Source organism: Sceloporus occidentalis, unplaced genomic scaffold (assembly GCF_023333645.1).
Source record: "Sceloporus occidentalis isolate IW3139 unplaced genomic scaffold, rSceOcc1.0.p SCAF_6, whole genome shotgun sequence".
Lineage (NCBI taxonomy): Eukaryota > Metazoa > Chordata > Lepidosauria > Squamata > Phrynosomatidae > Sceloporus > Sceloporus occidentalis.
The window spans coordinates 59,512,272-59,527,533 of record NW_028316986.1 but is presented as its reverse complement, the minus strand read 5'-3'; the positions used below and the strand labels follow the sequence as shown (position 1 = coordinate 59,527,533).

At 40.8% G+C, this 15,262-nt stretch overlaps 1 protein-coding gene across 2 annotated transcripts in view; it reads right to left on the bottom strand.

The window, feature by feature from the left end:
* Positions 1-13,847, bottom strand: part of SMYD3 (SET and MYND domain containing 3) — a 503,325-nt gene extending 489,478 nt beyond the window's left edge. The window contains exon 1 of one of the 2 annotated variants that reach the window (XM_089528391.1): positions 13,604-13,847. In XM_089528391.1, coding sequence (XP_089384517.1) covers positions 13,604-13,755 — 152 coding nt within the window. In that variant the 5' untranslated portion in view covers positions 13,756-13,847. The remainder of the gene's footprint in view (positions 1-13,603) is intronic. The other variant, XM_089528390.1, reaches the window with a different exon arrangement.
* Positions 13,848-15,262: the final 1,415 nt, after the last annotated feature.

Sequence of the window (15,262 nt, the reverse complement as noted above, 5' to 3'; positions counted from 1 at the left end):
CAATATGGCAACCCAACCCCAGACTAACATACTAGTTCTGGCCCTTCCGTCATCCTGACAGTTTAATACCACCACCTGTTGCAGCAAGGATACAGTTATTTGTAAAGAAAGAGCTGGCCTGCTTACTCGCCCAACAGTTTGTCAAACATATAGAAAAGCATATAATTGCACGCAGACATGAAGGTTATAAAATGCTGCCTATGCAGATAACATTTTGCTTAGACCAGTTCTATAATATTTGGTATAATCAATCTTCCATTAATTTCTTACACCCTAGAAACATTTCAGGTCAAAATAATTGATCATTGCAGGTCTAAGCTACATGCCTAGACAAGGAGAGAAAAATACCATTAAAGCTTCAGTCCTGGGCATGCTTAAGTATTAAATAACAGATGAATTATTTACTGCATTTACTGTATGAACATTCCAAAAGGAATAATATATTATTATGGTTGGGAAATTATAGGGTGGATTTGGAAAAACGTGTGTGATTGACTGAATTCCAGAAATAAGAAATAGGCTGTGGGGATCATTCACCAGATGTGACATGGACAATGGTGAAACAAGAAGAGTTGCAGTCCAACTCTGGAGAACTACAAGATACCCACCCTTGCACTGAAGTTATGAGACTTGAGGAAGATTTTGGTATAGGAAGTAAAATTTTGCTGCAGGGTACAGGAGATTTCATAAAGGGGGACAGACCTATTATAATGCATTTGTTAAAAATTCCTATAAAAAGAACTTCCAGATATTGTTGGTCCACAACTTCCAGCGGCCCTAGCCATTACAGCTAATGGGAGAAATGGACTTACAGTCCAACATTTGGAGAGCTGTATAATTCCCATCCCTGAACTACCCTATGGGACATGATACCATGAAGCTAATATGAAATCTTAGGATATTGCAATTTATACACACTGTTGATTTGTGGAATGGCACCCCTACAAGAAGGACTTCCCTTGAAACATGCCCATCCTTCTCCATTTCTTTCTATGGGGTTCCAAACCTGTCTTTGCAAGATACATATGGGCCTAGACACATTAGTAAGGGTGAAAGTAGCTGTGAAGGGAGAATTTCAGAAAAGCGGCTAACTTGATTTTTCCTGAGAGTTGTTTCAATGGGAGAAGGCACCAATTATGCATAGCTGTAACACAGTCCTACATGCCCTCCAATGTTTCACAGATGAAAACCAAGACACATAGCAACAAACAACATCAGAGTGTGGTCAAGTCAAGTACTTTTGTACTTTGAACTTAGCTTGAAGTAACTGAGGTAGTTCAAGACCAAGAGGGAAAGTGAGAGGGCAGAGAACTGAGACATTTTTCAACCAGCTGAAAAAGTGGGCTGACAAAGGATTAATGAGAAATGTCCACGCCAAATAGGGACAGCTGGAGTGCATGGTCTTGTAATATGAGCCCTATAATGGAAATATCAGTTTTAGAAGAGTTGGCAGACCGGTAACCTGGTCCATGGAGCCAATCAATCCAAGATGAAGTTTTTCAAACCAGGGAAGGGCAAGGAGCAGGCTTGGGGCTGCATGGTGCCCAAGGCTGTCTGCAGTCCCCAAACCCTCCCTTGTAAATGGTTGTAAATGTAACTCCCTCCACAACACTATGAAATGACCCCTACTGTACTTTGCTATGAAGAAAAGGGGTTTGCCTCTTCCAGAAGCATCTTGGAGTGGCCATTCATCTTTCAAATAGGTCACACAGCCCCCCCTGCACTGTTTCACATTTTAAAAATCAACACTTTTTATCAAAACCAGAAGTGAATTTCCAGCTACTTCCTGATTAACTGGGTTTTGGCATTTTTCTCAAGTCTGTGCAGTCCTTAGAGGGGTCCCAGGCACAAAATAAATGGTCCAGTGAAGATGCCCAGCCCTACTTTAACCTCTTTGAAAGGGGCACTCTCATCCAAGCTAGGCCAGCTGAGAGCAATCTCCAGTTCCAGTAAAAGGAAGAGCCTCACAGCAAGATTGTGGGCACCTAGAATAGGAGTGGACAAGTTTGGTGGGTGTGAGGGTCAAATTTTTACACACACCCCAGCACCCACTACAAGCCATACTAAACTAAGAAACAGTCGAAAAGGTAAAATAAAATAAAATATAAAAAAATAAAATCCAGAAGTGCCTAGCATTCACTTAGCCTTTTTGATTTAAACATGAGGGTTTACATGTTGCCCTTGCTTCTAATACTCAAAAGGTCTATTTTGATTGACAGTGCAGACTGCAACTCCAGAAATTTCTGATAATAGTCCCTGAAGAAGGCCAACTGATAACAAACTGCATTGTGCTTTTTAAGAATTTAAAGTTTTTGGACCATCACACACCAAGTGGGACTTTGTTTCCTTTTATTTGTCAGCTGTGAATACATGCTTTCCTCTCTTTTTTGTTATGTTTTATGCAAAACCTGTTGTTTCTAGAGACTCTCAGGAACAAGAAAATCCATTTTTGTTGGGGGGTGATGCTCTGAGGGACATCAGATGGGGCCTCAGGTTTAAAACAAATCAAAACTTTGGGGCTATCTCAAAAATCTACAGCGCATACAACCCATAGGCCAAATCTTGCTGGCCCACAAAGGGCTCTCTTACAAACTGAAGATGATATCATCTCTAGATCCCCCTTCAGTTTCACTGAATGGGGCACTGTAGGTTGATGATAAAAATGCAGTCTGGAAGCACCCTATGTCAAAAAGCATTTTACTTTTACATCAAGCAACCTGTTCTTAAACACAATTAGTCTTGAATGTCATGGGAACGTCTTAGTAACTGTGTACATGAAAAACACAAAGTAACACCCATCCCTGCTTAACAGTAGGAGCAATAAAGGGAAAATGCACAATGGCATATTCCATTCCATTCCATTTATGCAATACCACCCTAAAACATTATCTTGAAAACCAAGTACTTGTTGGCATTCAATCAAGAATTGATTTTAAACACCCACATCTCTTAAAGGTATGTTAAAAGCCTTGCCTGCTAGATTTCATATTTTATATAAATGGAATTACAGCTGCACCAGAACTGATTGAAAATAAACCAGAGATTGAAAAGTTTTTTTTTTTAAAAAAAAAACCTACAACTTGTTGGCATTAATGGGGAGGGAGGAAATTCCATCACACCATGCACTGGCGGGGGGGTTAACACTTTAATATAAAGGAATGTATTGATCCAAGGTTTACAACATAAAAAGAACCAATCTTGGGAGCTAGAGACAGCCTTGTTCTATAATACAGAATTAAACCATTATAGCATGCTTTGGGCTATCTATCAGTCTGAAATTTAACATGCTTTAGCTCTGTATGAGCACTTACAACTACAGAGGAAAGGACTAGAACCCATCCTTATTAGTTGTGGAATTCAAATGGCAACAAGCTGTCATACTTGTACCAATAAGCAGATCTTCATTCAGGCATCTCTCCAGTTTTCAAACAACTGTTGTAAACAATATTTATACCTCAGGTAGATTATAAATCAGTATAAAGCATAAAGATATCTCATCTGCGATGTAGAGAGGATCTGAGTAATGTTGGGCTTTGAAAGCAAGGCCAAGATAAAACTGAATATATGATGCCAACAAGAATAAAATTAATTGACAGCAGGGGAAGCATGAGTCAGAATAAGAGAGGGGTGATAAACTGAAGAGAAATCTCTTAGAACAAAAACTACTAAAGGATCATTAGTGAAGCAGATGTACTTCAAAATTACTATTTAAAAAATCCAAGCTGTAAACAAAAAACAGAATAGGAAGTGCTAGTATTGAGTGGGGGGGAGGGTTGTGATGTTACTGTCTTGACATTACAGAAACTCTGTTCCTATTACAGGAACAAATCACAGTCAAACCAATCTGGAAAAGGAATACCTCTAAACGTACAATGTTTTAATGAAATATAACAATTATTCACTGTAGCCCTTCTTTGCATGTGTTTGTAATATAACTGCATTTAACTTCTTGATTTTCTCAAGCACTCTTATGTAGTGCGTACCCATAAAAGGTATACCTGCTATATTCTGTATTAGAAATGATCTCTTTTCCATCCTACTATACCTGTCATCCCTCAAAACAGATTGGATTAACATGCAGTGCCCTCGTGTCTTCCTTCCTTCTATGGTTCCCCACCATCATTCCCATAACAGGACCTATTAGAGCCCCATGGGGAAATCAAACTTCATAGTGCAGACGAAGGCATCTGTGATGGAAACTATTTTTTTTATTTATTTAATATGCTGCCTTTCTCCCAGAGCAGGACACAAAGGTGGCTCCCAAAGAACGTCAATTTCTAAAACCCCAATAATTTTTAAACCAATTAAAAATCCACATATTAACGATAGAAAATAATTTAAAAACATATGCAGGTCTTAAAAAATTAAACATACATCCCAAGTCAGGCAGAAGCTTCCCTGCTTACCCTTTAAAAGCCTGCTTAAACAAAGGATGCATCTGCACTGTAGAAATAATCCAGTTTCATACCACCTCAATTGCCATGGCTCCATCCTATGGTAGTCTGGAAAATGTAGTTTGTTGTGGCACCAGAGCTCTCTGATACAGAAAGCTAAATATCTCGCAAAAGTACAAATCTCAGAATTCCATTGCATTGAGTGATGGCAGTTAAACTGGTGTCAAACTGCATTATTTCTCCAGAGCAGGTGCAGCCAAAAAAGTCTTTGTATGTCAGAAAAATGAAAGCAGGGTGAGAGCCGACCTAGCCTCCCATGGAAGGGAGTTTGCAGAGGGTGGGAGCAGCCACTGAAAGGATTTCCTTTTTCTCCTCACCAAGTAATGGAGAGAAAGCCATTGAGAGAAAGCCTTCTCCTGTAGATCTTAGGACTCTGGCATTTTTGTATGAGGAAACGGGTTGAAGAAATGCAAAAGATCTGTTTGAAGCAGAAAATACTTTGACTTTTTGTTCACCATAAACTCTGAAGTCATTCTCATATACAAGGGAGACAGGCAACAGATTAAAAACATACATCCCAGTCTTGGAAGAAACTGATTTTCCGGATCCATTTCAAACTGGATTCAGGATGGGATACAAAGCTGAGATTGCCATGGTCACCTTAGTCAGTGATCTCCATCTGGGCATCGACGAGGGAAGTATGACCCTGTTGGTGCTCTTGGACCTCTCAGCGGCTTTCGATACCATAGACCATGGTATCCTTCTGGAATGCCTGAGGGAGCTGGGTATCAGAGGCACTGTTCTACAGTGGTTCTGTTCCTACCTCTCAGGAAAATTCCAGGTGGTGGCATTGGGAGACAGTTGCTCCTCTAAGAGAGAGCTTAAATTTGGCATCCCTCTACTCTTGCAACCTTCAAAAAGGCTGTTAAGAAGGATCTCTTCCGGCAGGCCTTTCCAACAAATCCTAGCTCCCTCTCCCTGTCTATGAGTATGATTTCAGTTGTGATTTATGTCTCTCTGCCTGCCAAATTTTTCCTCTAATTTTAAGTTAATTACGTATTGTATTTTATTGTTTTTAACTATGATTATTTAATTTGTAGTTTTATCATTGGGATGGGGGGTTGGGTAGGGATTAATTTTGTATTTACTGTATTTTAAATGTATTTTTACTGTTGTAACCTGCCCGGATTTTTCATGATTGGGTGGGCTATAAATAAATATTAATAATAATAATAATAATAATAATAAATATATCTTTAAGCACAGTCGTCAGTATTCCAAATAACTACCTTATGCATACCCAGTGAGTTTTGCCCAATGGTATTGCTGACTTTTTCTTTATACAGTACATCTGCAATTCTTAGGTTGAAACCAAAACTGCCTGAGGAAAGCCGACAATGTGTAAACCTCATAAAAGGCACTGCTCCTCAAGTAAATTTGTGTAATATTTGGAGGGGTTGCTGTATTCTACAAAAGGTTTTTGAAGCTCAGAGATACTGTGGTGTGGGGATTATACAAAGATTAAAATAGGTAGCTTGCATAAAATAACCTCCCTTTACCTTCTCAAGAAAATAAAGAGAATCTAATTTGCAACTGCATTTTACATGAGCTATGATCCATATTTTAATACCCAGTTCTCCCTCACAGCATTTATTATCATTATGAATTTGGGGGGAAATGATTTATCCTTTGCAGAAAAAAAGTGAACACTGAGCACAGGCTAATTTGCTATATTGTGGCTTCTTGTTCTCCCCCTCCCTTTACACACTGAGGGTTTTCCTTTGGCATGTATTAATATTTATAAGCAGAAATTCTGGATTTCTATTTTACATGTGAAAATAGCAGACTTGGTCAATGTTTCAGGCTGCAAGATTCATCTTTATTCAGAAACGATTCACACCATAATAACAACACTGTTACATTATCTGACATATTACCAGTAGGGCTTTTTATATTTTTGATATTCAAAATCTATCACCACTCCACAGATTAAAAAGGCTCTATGAACAAACACTTTATCTTTCTGTGAGCTGGAGTAGTGCCATGGTTGGAAGTGTGATCCAGGAAATCATCTTGCTTCAGCCATTAGCTTTTCAGGTGACTATATAGGAAATAAGACACTATTCTTTCAGTCTCAACTCCCTCAACCTCACCCACAATCTGCAATAGGAGAATAAAAATTCCTTACAATGAAGTTGTGAGAATTGCTGAAACAAACTATGTTATGTGCTTTTAGCACTTGACATATATTATTTAGACCTTGAGAATGACCAGGCAGTGATATGTTATGAGCAAACCATATTAACTCTCACCCATTCCAATAAAGAAGCTTGCATCATATTAACTGTGGGAGATTTTCTGACTCTAATAGGAAATTCAATATACTGCAGGGTATTAAAATGACAAGTGTCTAAACAAGTGTGCATTTGCAGAAGCAAACATGTTCCATACAAACATGCTAAGCCAGAAACCACAAAGAGTAAAAGAAAAAAAATATTTAGAAACAGAAAGTTACATTTTGTATGTTGTGAGATATTTCCTCAACCCAATGAATGCCAGTGTCCACTCCCATGCCATGAGGAAAATGATGATACTACCTGAACGGGGAGAACTATGGCCGACCTGAGCACATCACCTTTGCTTTGTCATATTATAGGTGGCCCAAAAATGTCATGGGACTGTTTTTTAGATCAGTGAGGTGCGTTACAGCTGCCGGGGCTGCTGTTTGCTCCGCGAGGGAGCCGCAGCAGCCAAATCGCACGACTCCCTCACGGAGCAAAAAAGAAGCTCCAAAATGGAGCTTCTTCCTGCGGCGTAGTTATGACGCCGCGAGGCACCAATGGCGCACTCGCAATGTCATAAGTGGCGCACGACGTGCGGACGCAGAGCATCCGCTACGTCAATATGGCGGCGGCTGTGTGGAACGGCCGCCGCCATTTTGTACGTATTCACTATGTACTAGGGTTAGGGAGGTGTGGAAGCACCACCCCTTCCTAACCCTAATACGTAGTGAATACGTACAAAATGGCAGTTTGTAACCCGCGTATATTACCCTGGCTGGGACAAAAACAATATCTCAATGGTAAAAATGAATACTTTTATTGGGACATTTCCCCCTCCCACGCTATTCTTTCTATGCTTATCAGCAAAAAAAAAATCTGTACATGCACTTACCTGAAATAAGGAGAAATCATTTACCATTACAGTGGGGTCTCCTTATCCACAGGCTTGATGTCTTACTGATTTAAGCATCCGTGGACAGCACACCCCATTGTCCCCAATGGCCATGTGTGCACAATGGCTGTGCTAACAGGCACATGCACTTTGCACCACTATTAGTGACAATGGGACTTGGAGTCCCACATTTTTGGTATCCATGGGAAGTGGGGTGGAACAGTTCCCCCGTGGATACTAAGATCCAACTGTATTAGGTGACACTGTTACATATTAGATCTACTTCTATACCCCTCTGGCAAGACAAAAGAACACCTATGAGACTCATTGGAGTACAGAGTTGAGCAACATATATAAGAACCTTCTGCCACCCCAGAGTCTGGAGGCATTTTGCCATAGTCTGTGGAGGGGTATCGGCCATTTTAAACAAAGGAGAGGATTTCTTTTAACAACAAAAAGAGACCCAGAGGTCCTTTCCTGTTTTTCAAAAGGTCTTACCACAGACTACAATGAGCCAAGGGGCCATAAAACATGGTGAAAATATGCCCCACAACCCCCTAGAGAGCATTTAGGGGGTTTATTAACTCTGGTGGCATGGAGGGCACAATAATAGCCCAAAGAGATACATTTGGACCAGGGGCATCACTAGGGGGCCTCATGGGGTGCAGACTGCACCAGATGACACCCTAAGGGGGGATGACACCATGGCTCTCCAAACATCTGCCTTTTGGCAGAAATGGGCTGTGGCATTTGCCTGTATTCCTTTAAAATGCTGAAGAGATGGTGTGAGTGGGGCAAGGCTCCGTGGGATGAGAACGGAGAGGCTGTAGTTTAAAAAAAAAATTAAACTTCAAAAATTTAATTTTAAAAAAAATTGTTTTTAAAAATATATATATAATTTTTAAAATTATTCTTTTTAAACTTTATTTAAAAAACCTCACATCTTACCAAATGTCAGCTTCAGCCACGTGAGATTGTGTACATGTACAGTGGGCCCACTGGGGTTTGAGATGTGAGCTTCTCTCTCTCTCTCTCTCTCTCTCTCTCTCTCTTCTTTCTTTTTTTGTAGAGGTTTGGTAGACATGAGGTTTATTTTATTTATTTATATTGTTTTATTTATATCTCCTCTATCTCCACGCACAGGACTCAAGACCCACATTAAGTTAAAAATAAATTACCCTAAAAACTAATTTGATACAAATGGATTTTTTTTAAACTAAACAGTTCTGTTAAAACACTATATTGCAACAGTTAAAACTATATCAGAACAAGGGGGGGCATAATACACTCCATTAAAAAAATTATTCAGCCACAATAATTTAAAAAAACAAAACTTGCCTAAATAATAATAATAATAATAATTTGCTTGCCTACTGGAAGAAAGAATAAAAAAGGTCAACCAAGTCTCCCATGGGTAGGAATTACACACGTTGAGAGCAATCTCTAAGAAGGCTCGTTGGTTGCATTCACACTGCAGAAATAATCCAGTTTGACACTACTTTAACTGTCATGGTTCAATGCTATTGGATTCTGGGAATTGTAGTTTGTTGAGCTCTGCTCTGGTGCCACAACAAAGTACAGTTCCCAGAATTTCATAGCATTTTGCTATGGCAGTTAAAGTGGTATCAAACCAGATAGTTTCTGCAATGTGGATACAGCCTCCCTCTCATCCTCATCAAACATATATCTTATGGCAGCAGGAGACAGAGGAAACTCATCCCTGAATATTTCAGCAGTCAGGCAGGCTCAATAAAGGAGGCATGGGCTTTGAGACAGTCTGGACAGTTTTAAGATAAACCTCCCACCCCACCTCTAAAAAGCCTTCAAGTTTGGCAATTTACCATTTCAAGGCATTTGTTTGCATAAAAAAAGGCATTTTTTAAAAGTCACAGCTAGCTCTAGGTATCTGACCAAGGCGGTGTGTCTGTGTGCGTGTGTGTGTGCGCGCGCACGCGCAAAAAAGCCCTGTGGGCTGTATGATTCCCGGTACTGCTATAATCGATCTCGAAGGCAGTAGCTTTTTGTCTTGCTAATGGAATTCAAAGTTTATTTCTGGGACTTTAAAGTTCTCCCAGTACCCGCATGGCCAGAAGGAGCCATGTATGAATGCTCTTCCATATCGTCTGAACTGAGGACAACAGCCACTTCATATTGACAAAACGCAGGCCCACGATTAACATTGTCATTTTTTTTTCTTTCTCCTGTATGAATTTTAACACTTTTTGCCTGAAAAAGCCAGTGGAGCTTCAAAAGCTTGTAATATGTACAGTATAATGTGCATTTGAGGTGACCCAGGAAAGGTATATCACTGTTTCATGGATTTGGGATGCTACTGTACTTTTTTACATGGCCACCCTAACATGGCTACCCTGGATATGTCCACTTACCATGGTTTGCCAATTGTGGTCTTATCTCAAGAAGAAAAATACGGTCACAGCTATCCAGGCACTAGTGAAATCCAGGCTGCATTGTTTTAACGTGATACAATAATGGACTAGGATTTGGGGGGATCCAGATTGTAATCTCCACTGAGCCATGAAACACACCAAGTGATCTTGGCTCAGTCATTATTGCTGAGCCTGACTTACCTCACATGTTGTTATGGGTAGAAAGAGAACCAGGTATGCCACCTTCAGTTCATTAGAGGAAAGGTGGAATATAAACATGATAAAAAAACAATGCGTCTTGCAGAAGTCTGCATTGAAAGGTAGTTTAGAAAATTAAACCATTCAAGGTACCTATAATGGGGAAATTGCACAAACTGCCAGTTTGTTTCCAGGTTCAATTTAAAATGCTAGTTTTAACTCTTAAAGCCTTAAAAGTGTTTGCAACTGAGTTACCTGAATGACAGGCTTCACTCATATCAACATCTGCACACCTTAATATCAGCCACTAAGGTCCTTTTCACATGTCCAGCAGTGAAAACTAGGCCTGCATCCACACTGGAGAAATAATCTGGTTTGACACTGCTTGAACTGCAATGGCTCAATGCTATGGAATTCTGCTCTGGAGCTGCAACAAACTACGATTCCCAGAATTTCATAGCATTGAGCCATGGCAGTTCAAGTGGTGTCAAACCAGATTATTTCTCCAGTGGGATTCACCGCATGTAAGCAGGCCCAAAGCAGGGGGCTTTCTCAGAACATCAATAGAAAGCATTACCAGCTATGGTATGTCTGTCCCTATTAAAGGTGTGTAAAAAAAAAAGTTGAAAATGTACCTATTTTCTGGATTTTAAAAAATAAAATTCCCTACATATTGGATGGTTGTTGGTTTTACCTATAGGTATGCAATGCTTGTGACTGTCTCTTAGAGGTCTTTGTATGTCAGTCTTATTTCAGCTTGCTCTTACCAATTTAAGGTAATTGTTATTTATATTTTCTTTTGCAAGCTTGAGATGTTCATTCTTAAAGGCAGTTTGCAAATATGTTAGATACCATATGAAAATATTTGTATCAGTTCCTAAAATGCAAAACCTCAGTTACACATAGTGTTTAGTGACATTCTCCCCCCCCCCCCCCCACGTGTAGCAGGGTTTATGTCCAGTAGCTGGCTCTACCTTATGGACAAGTCAGCTAATCCAGCTCCATTTGTCAGTATTTTGGGGACAGTATTTGGTGCAACTATTTCATCCCCCTGAAATGATAGTATTAGATGGTATTTAAAATGTTTTAAAAGGCTTGTGCAATAAAACACCTTTTTCAGTGTTCATATAGTGCCATCTACTGGTGGTTTTGAAACAAAGAAAACATCCCCATTTTTTTCTTTTAAACAAGGATACTATTTTAAGTCTGTTTTGTTACACATTCAGAGCCAGTTCTCACTTATACATTTCCAGTAGAGATGCTGGAAAGATAAGCAGTTCTGGACTAGACTGATATCAGTTTTAAAATCTGGACCTCCTTTGAAACAGCAAGGATCAGTGGGATATGGGGAAGCAGTAATGGAAAGATGGGGGAATAAGGTTGATATAAAGAAATGCAGCGGAATTACCAGTAAAGTTATTTCCAAGACTGAAATGAGGAGCAAGATGACCAATCAACAAGTGTAAAGCTCATAGTTGCAGTTGGCTACGAAACTGACATGGGAAGCAATCAAACCCACTGGGTGACCCTGGGCAAGTCACACTGTCTCAGCCTCAGGGGAAGGCAACAAATCTTGCACACACAAAAAAAACCCTCATGATAGGGTTACCTTAGGGTCGCCATAAGTCAGAAACAATTTGAAGATACACAACAACAGCAACAACACCTTATGCCACAACTATTGCCATTGCTTTCAGTGATCTACTGTTTATATACAATAACAATTTACAGGTAGCATTAGTGCAAAAAACATTACTAAGGCTTCTGCGTGGCCAGTATGGTTGGAGGTCAATGGGGAGTGACACGATGAGTTTCCACACCAGGGAGTTTATCACATGGGAGGCATCCAGTGCAAAAATGGGATTTAATCCCCCCCAAAAAAAAAAATCTAAGAAGACACACACAAGAACGATTGATTTTCAGACACATTGGGGTTAACACAACATTAAACTGGCTAGAAACACGACAAAATGTATTTTCATAGAATCATAGAGTTGGAAGAGATCCCAAGGGCCATCCAGTCCAACCCCCTGCCATGCAGGAACTCTCAATCAAAGCACTTCCAATAGATGGCCATCTAGCCTGTTTAAAGACCTCTAAGGAAGGAGAGACTCTACTACACTCCGAGTGTGTTCCACTGTTGAACAGCCCTTACTGTCAGGACATTCCTCCTAATGTTGAGGTGGAATCTGTTTTCAGGGTCCTGGTCTCTGGAGCAACAGAAAGCAAGCTTGCTCCCTCCTCAATAAGACATCCCTTCAAATATTTAAACAGGGCTATCTATCATAGCACCTCTTAACCTCCTCTTCTCCAGGCTAAACTTCCCCAGCTCCCTAGGTTTCTCCTCATAAGGCATGGTTTCTAGACCCTTCAACATTTTAGTCACCCTCATTTGGATACGCTCCAGTTTCTCAATGTCTTTTTTGAATTGTGGTGCCCAGAACTGGACACAGTCTTCCAGGTGGGGCCTGACCAGAGCAGAATAGAGTGGCACTATTACTTCCCTTAATCTAGACACAATACTTTTATTGATGCAGCCTAGCATCACGTTGGTCTTTTTAGCTGCTGCGTCACACTGTTTTCCGGATAAAGAATCGGGTTTTGTCTACTTTCTAGCTGGGTTAATGTCACGTTAATGCACCTTAACAGTGATGTCATCTGAAAATCAATTACACGTTTGCGTATATTTTCTACTTTCTGCCCGGGTTAATGTTGGGTTAACCCGGACGTCGTCTGATAATAAACCCACTTTGGTGTGGTTTGTTTGTTTTTTCACTTAAATCCTGATTTCGCACAGGATCTGTCTCATGTGATAAAACTCCATAGTAATAGTAATGCACACTGGAGAAATAACCCAGTTTGGCACCGCTTTAAGCATCCTGGCTCAAGGCTATGGAATTCTGGGAGTTGGAGTTTGTTGTGGGGCGACGACAACAAACTCCAACTCCCAGAATTCCATAGCCTTGAGCCAGGATGCTTAAAGCAGTGCCAAAAAAACTGCCATGGCTCAGTGCTATCAAATTCTGGAACTGCCACAATAAAACTACCATTCCCAAAATTCCATATTATTGTTATTATTATTATATATCAATATGTTTTATATATATATATATATATATATATATATGATAAAAAACCGATGTCAAAACCGGGTTATTTCTGCAGTGCGGATGCTACAAAACGAGAGCAAAACTCCTAACCCAAAAAAGGGTCACAGGAGCGCCCTCTAGCGGCTGTCTTCCTCCTCCTCCGCAGCGCGCGCAGCCTCAGTTAGAGCGCGCCAAGGACAACGCGGCCATTGCAGTCGCTAGGATAGCGCGAGGGAGCATCCGCGCACGCGCAGCAGAGAATGGGAGCGCGAGGACTGAGCACGAGCGCGAGCGCGCACCAGAGAGAACAAGAGCGCGCGAGACGGGGAGGGGGAGTGGGTGGGTTATGGCGGCCAATTACCTGCGCAGGCAGCGCTCGCACACGCTTCCCAGGCACTTTTTGCTGACGTTGTAAGCGAAAGGCTCCGCGCGGTAGAGGAGCTCGCCGGGCTTCACCGCCTTCGTCGTGAGGCGGACGCCGTTGCCTCGGCCGGGGCTTGCAAACTTCTCCATGCGTCCCCCCCTCCCTTCTTTTTTTTCCCCCACGAAGAGAAGAGCGGCGTTAAAACGCTCCGGCTGCTGGCAGCCCCTTCCCGCCTCTAAGACCACGTGACCTTCCCTTTTCTGTGGCCGCCGGCGCCATCTTGAGTGAGGGCAAAATGAAAAAAAAAAGAGCCCGGTTTCAACATGTCTCCTTCACAGTCCCTCTCTGAGTGTTTATAACACAAACAGCCTCTTTCTCCTGCTCCTCCCAAACAGGTGAAAGGGTGCCAGGTGAACAGGTGTCCTAACCACAGAAGGAGGATAAGGAGCTGCAAGATGGAGGCTGTTCAAGAAAAATGGAGGGCCTGACCAAATAAAAGCCCAAAACACTCATATAAAAGTATATAATGTAAATTCATGCTTCTTAGGCATGCCCAGCAAGGAAGCCTTTGAAAAACGATGGAGGACGCTCCGTGATTAGGATGCAATCAAGGCACAGCTATAGTGCTGCGGCTGCACTGTGAAAGGGACCAAGGACAGTCAGGACGGAGGCAGCCCTGGCAGATTTGGGGGATTTCCCCTCAATGTTGGTGTAAACATCCCCTTTTCATTTCTATACCGCCTTTCTCCCAGAAAGGGACCTAAGGCAGCTCAAAAATTAATAATAGTTTTATAACAAAATTTGAAATGTTAAAATCATCTAAAACAGTATAAAGCAACATAAAAATACAAAGTTTAAAACAACCAGAGCACACACCCCATTTAAAGGCCTCCCTCCTCTGCCTCCTGTGCGATTCTAGGTTGCATCAATAGAAATAGTGTCTAGATCAAGGGAGTTAATAGCGCCACTCTATTCTGCTTTGATAAGGCCTTACCTGGAATATTGTGTAAGGGTTCAGCCATATGTACTTATTGGTTCAAGATTAAATTACTACCCTGCCTATTTTAAAAAAAAAAACCTGTCTAATGGAAACAAAAGAATCAACAAAAGCTCTGAGCTTTAATATTCTTCTAAATTATTTTACAGGTAGAGCTATAGTTTTGCAACATTACATGTATTTCAGAAACCTACTGCAATATCTCATTGATCTCTGATAATGTACTGTTTTAATTTTCTATCAGAGTTCCAATATCATATGCCTCCATTACAGTATTGCTTTTGTCGTTTCCTGGTGTGGCACAATACACCACACAAATGCGATCATATTGCCAAGAGCAGTGTTTGCTACAGGTAATTGATCCTACTTTGCCATGCAGCATGACTCCTTACTCTCAGAGGAAAACTTTTATCTCATTAAATAATGAAACAGTGAAAACATTCTAAGCAATTTAGCTACGCTGTAAAATTAAGAATTAATTTTTCCCAGGGGTGTCAGGGGGAAACTTGGTTTTTTGTTGTAACAGGCAATTTTTCCTTCTATCACTGTCAGTTTTTCCTCTCTTAATTTTTTAAGAGTTGTTGTGGTACAACTAAGATGGGCCACATTGGCAGGTTACAACTCACTGCTTAAAATACATGTTGGGTAGATCTAACCAG